Source organism: Triticum aestivum, chromosome 2B (genome assembly GCF_018294505.1).
Source record: "Triticum aestivum cultivar Chinese Spring chromosome 2B, IWGSC CS RefSeq v2.1, whole genome shotgun sequence".
NCBI lineage: Eukaryota > Viridiplantae > Streptophyta > Magnoliopsida > Poales > Poaceae > Triticum > Triticum aestivum.
This window is the reverse complement of record NC_057798.1, coordinates 169,698,858-169,703,721: the sequence shown is the minus strand read 5'-3', so window position 1 is coordinate 169,703,721 and position 4,864 is coordinate 169,698,858. Positions and strand designations below refer to the sequence as shown.

The 4,864-nt window shown below is 48.1% G+C and overlaps 1 protein-coding gene across 1 annotated transcript; it reads right to left on the bottom strand.

The window, feature by feature from the left end:
- Positions 1-1,116: 1,116 nt before the first annotated feature.
- Positions 1,117-4,553, bottom strand: LOC123040967 (trehalose 6-phosphate phosphatase RA3). The gene is made up of 9 exons (XM_044463675.1): positions 4,162-4,553; positions 3,938-4,078; positions 3,759-3,830; positions 3,258-3,353; positions 3,023-3,076; positions 2,570-2,819; positions 2,042-2,112; positions 1,841-1,933; positions 1,117-1,510 (listed from the first exon to the last, which is right to left on the bottom strand). The coding sequence occupies exons 1-9, from the start codon at positions 4,405-4,407 to the stop codon at positions 1,457-1,459; spliced, it is 1,077 nt and encodes a 358-aa protein (XP_044319610.1). The 5' UTR covers positions 4,408-4,553; the 3' UTR covers positions 1,117-1,456.
- Positions 4,554-4,864: the final 311 nt, after the last annotated feature.

Genomic DNA, 4,864 nt, shown 5'->3' with positions numbered 1-4,864 from the left:
TTAAGGCATGGACGGGGCATTTCGAGTACGAGCTAGGCTGCCATAAAGAGGGCTTGTGCTACGTTGTGTGGCCGGCTACGCTTGCTTCTGGTCCAGAGGCGCGGGTGATGGTGCTTGGCTAGCTAGCAATCGGAAGGAGGGTTTTCCAAGCACCCATACGGCAGGAGAATCTCCATATGCATGCGGTGATGCCTATGTCGACGTCTCCATATGCCCGTTTGAGTCAAAAGGGCGCGAGAGTAAAAGGGCTGGACCGCTGGATTTTGGAAAGAAGCTCATATTCATATACCCTAGCTAGCTAGGGAGCAGCTTACTGTGTCCGATGGACTTGTGTAGGCCAGATTCGGCGACGAGAAGATTTGATGTCCCCCTACTGTTTCTACTCCGCAAAGAACAGGAGAGCATAATAATCGGTGCTTGCACAGCCTGTCGTCGCAACTTGCAAGCCGGGGATCGAATCGGTGCCGATCGACGTCAAATTATACTACTTTTGATTGCAAGATCAATTAAACAGAGCGGGTGCATGTCTGTTTAATCACAGCCAGGTAGGTGAATGTGATGCGTCATTCATGCATGTGTGAGCCATGGAGTAGTAGTAGAGTATTCTTGGTCGTGACACGTGATTCGATGCTGCGTCTGCGACCGACCGCGATCGATTGAAGCATGGGCGCAGAGACTGCTGGAGCGCAGGCTGTACCGGCCGATGCATCATGCACTACTCGATCCGCCTTCTCGGTAATCGGTCGCATGCTCGATCTGTGGTGGAATTTACTCCGCCACCAGCATGCAGTATGCAAGCATGCAGTGCCATGCATTGATCTGAAGGTGGAGGCTTGGCCGTACAGGGGCAAGCAAGCAGGCCCGACGGCTTGGTAGCTAGCTACTGGTAGTTCTGACTTCTCACACATGCATACCCATACACACGCACTGCGCACTTGGCTAGGGCCTCGATCGCATGCCAGCTTTCTGCCTTGATTGCGTAGTACCATATTTTCTTTTCATTTTCCACCAGCAACAGTTACCACGACCAGGTACCATGACACATAGTACTAACATACTAGCACAAGAATAACTTAACAACTTCTCAACAGAGATCACATCATAACATGCTAATGATGAAGCAAGTAATAAAACAACTTTATAGTGCAGGGTGAGAAAAAGAAGGGCTACTTTGTCACTCCCATTATTTCTGTCATAGCTAATAACGGAAGGCTAATTACAAGACCTTGCGAGAAGGATACAGTAATAGAAACCTTCAGAGCCAAGGCCTAACAAGGGTCACTGCTCGATCTGGATCTTATATATCGATCCCAACACGCATGCATGCATTGTTCTACTAGATGAAACGAAAGACACACCAAGTACAAAAACGAAACAAGCTAGACTTGATGTACTAACTATATAGCCTGCTTGAACTCCATGTTGAGTTAGAGCTAGAAGGCTGCTAGCTGATGAATTAACCCTTCTTTGTCTCGTTGCTCTTCACCAGCTTGCGCAGGAACTCCTTTACCTGCATAACATGACCAAGCCAGGTTACACATATGAAAACAAAATTCATGTCAAACTCAAAGCCCATAATTGTTAACATTTCATTGCTTTATTTATCCAAACAAACAACTTTATCGGGAAGCACTTCGAGAGCATGTAGTATATGTCATGCACCTAACGGCTAGCTCTACTACTGTTGCACAATATATGGTAGTAGTTGCTTTATGTAGGTAGGTAGCTAGCCGTGCTAACTTTAGAAAGCATAAAATGACTGCACAAAAATAGGCATGCAGCTATTATACATTCCATATACATGCATATATACATATATATAGTGGACTATTGTGTATACCTCAGCAGGCTCACGCAGAGAATAGGATGCGCTAGTCTCCTTTGGAAACTTTGTCACAAGGATCCCGATGCCTTGTCCCATGTTGTGCAGCACCTATTTTAATTTTTTTTGCAAAAGAGCGTCAGTACGTTTGTTCTTTCAACGGATCGGATCGATACCGTGCATCAGCGCAAAATAGGACAGGTGTACCGCGCACTATACCTCGAACGCATCCTCGTCTGTGCGGTCATCCCCGATGTATATCGGGAAAACGTCGCCACGCCCCGCAAAGCCTGTGAAGAGAAAACCATCATCAAAACTTTACGTTAGTAGCAAGTAAGTAAAAAGACCTGCATGGAGTAGCAACAATATTTATGCATGCACTATATTTCTTTTCTAAACAACAGGCTGCGCAGTCGATTTCCTTTAAAGAAACCACCCGGGTTTTTTGTAAATCTTTTTATTGCATTTCTTTTGCAAAGTTTCTATGGCTATGGTCTTTTCTTGGTCTCTCATGTACTTTCTGTGTATGTTTGTATCTACACTGAGAGTATATTGTTTAATGATGATATACGGTTTCTCTTAAAAAGAAAGAAACCGCCGCGGTTACGACAATCATGTGCCATTTTCTTTGCAGGCTAAGCGGCACGCGATGACGTTTTCTAAACAAAACAACGGGCTGCACCGTCGAGTTCCATTAAGGAAACCACCACAGTTACAACAATCATGATGTGTTGTGTAAGAACTCACCAAGACACTCAAGCAAGAACAGAAGGGCCTTCCCCTTGTGCCACTCGATGATGGGCCGGATCTCTAGGACCTTTCTTCCCTTGGTGATTTCGAGGTCCTCGTAGACGTCCAGCACCGCCTTCACCTCCCTGCCCAGAGCATCCCATTCCGCCTCATCGACGCAGCGGAAGTGCACCGAGAGGCAGAACTTGTTGTTCTCCACCATGGCCCCCGGGATGGACTCCATCTTCACCGTCAGCTTCTCATACACCTGCAAATCGATCCATCCGGGCCAGACTTGTCAGCAAATCATATATTCTATCAGTAGCTAGTAGCAGTAGTGGACTTGATAGCGAGAAAAAAGGAGACAAAGGTTGCTAATAGTTGATTGGGAATATAATTTGTTTCATCTTAGAAAGTTTAATTAATCTCGATCCCACTAGTGAAAGACAGGGTCAGGTCGTGCATGCCTACCTTCTGGATGACAGGCAGGAACTTGGTCGCCGGCTGGCACAGAACCTCGTCAGCCTGCGTAGACAAATCCAACAACCACTCAGTCACGCAGCTCACAAGCGACTTAATTACCGGGAACAAAAAAATTAGGGCCAAGGAAAAGTCTCTTTCACGACGAAAAGCGGAGACTGTAGAGAGAGAGAATAAGTCAAGAAGAAACTTGGGAGAAAGGGAGATGTCGACTAACTTAACTAACCTTTGCCTTGTGGTTGGACACTTTGGTGGGGCCCTTGATGTCCATGCCGTGGCTCCCGGCGTAGTACAGCTCCTCCAGTTTCACAAAGTTGAACACCTGCGAACATATTTGCACTTGCCCATAAATACAAATACAGTGCTCTTTTTGTTTTTTACGTAGGCAAAAAATACTGCAAGTGAGAAGAGGCAACCGAGCAAAAAATACACCTGTCTGTCATTCTGTGGGCGGAAGTACTAGTGCGAAAAAACGCTCATAAAAACGATCGCTGTGCCCTTTTGCATGTACATATTTTTTTAGGACCTCTTTGCATGTACTGTTGTGTGTATAGCGTCTAGGTTCAACCAAATGCGGCATGCAAGAAAAACAGGTGAAGATTCCGTTTACGGTGAACGCTGGAGGAGAGGGGAAAAAAACAGGCACCAAGAAAGCAACAACAAAATTAAATGCTGCAGCAGCAGCAATAAATGTAGCACTACGGGATATGTTGGTGCTGGAATGTACCTTGTCTCTGCATCGCCCGCTCACGATGGCCGTCGGGAAATGCTGCGCGACGCCCCTCACCGCCTCCCTCATCTGCGTCAAAGACCCACGTTAATGAAGAACACAACAGTGCGAGGGAACCTTATGAACAGAGCATGCTCTGCTTCGATCACGCCGCGAGGAGGCAGCAGTAGACTGACCTCCTCAGTCATGACGGCGCGTTCGGGGTCCTCGACGATCGGCGAAAGGGTGCCGTCGTAGTCGAGGAACATGACGATCTGCTTCCCCGCGGCCGCCGCGAGCACGCCCTCGAACCACTCCAATGCTGACGGGTGGTTCTCCTGCGATTCAAGCAAAGATTCCTCAATCATCGGCTGGGAAAGAAATCAAGCAGCAGCCATAGGTGCATGTGAAAGAAACTTACGATCCACTCCTCGTGGTCGGCGCCGGCGGGGGACATGGCGTGGCGGGGCGAGGAAGCCTTCATCGAGTCCAGCAGAGACCCGGACATCAGCACCCCCGAGGTGGCGAGGTCCATGCGGCCCAGGGCGGCCTTCCTGCAGTCGCGCGCCCTCCGCGGCGGGAACGACGCGAAATGGCGACCCGGCTGCGCCGGCGCCGCCACGGCGGTAACCGCGTCCTCGGCAGCAAAGGCGGCGTGGTTCGTCATGACGAGAGAGCGGACCAGCACAGAGGAGAGACCGAAGAAGCGGTGGGAGAAAGCAACAAGGTGCGTGGGCTTCAACGGGAGTAACGGGCGAAGAGAAGGAGAAGCTGATGCCGATGGTTTCTGGGGAGTGAAGGAAGGAAAGGGAGGTGGTTTGATGGTTGGGGGCGGTGGACTTCGGGTCTATATATAGGGGTGTAAGCCTGGCCCGCCTCTTGGAATTTTTATGTGGAAGTGCCACATTTTAATGCTTGGGAAATACCTGAGCAAAGAAGAAGAAATGGTCTGTCCTGCATTTCACGCTTCATGTTAATTGTGTTTCACAAAATTATGTATACTGCTAGAGTTATAGTGAGCCGATATATTTATCCTGAGATACTAAATCGTGTGACCATACATTTCTTCAACTTGTTTTTGATGATAATGTCCTATCATTTTACGTGCCAAATATAATTATATT

Excerpts from the sequence above, each read along its gene's own strand:
- LOC123040967 (XM_044463675.1), bottom strand. The coding sequence starts at position 4,407 with ATGACGAACCACGCCGCCTTTGCTGCCGAGGACGCGGTTACCGCCGTG. Across the intron at positions 3,077-3,257 it reads TGTCCAACCACAAGGCAAAG|GCTGACGAGGTTCTGTGCCA; the intron begins GTTAGTTAAGTT and ends TTGTCTACGCAG. Across the intron at positions 1,934-2,041 it reads CAGACGAGGATGCGTTCGAG|GTGCTGCACAACATGGGACA; the intron begins GTATAGTGCGCG and ends AAATTAAAATAG.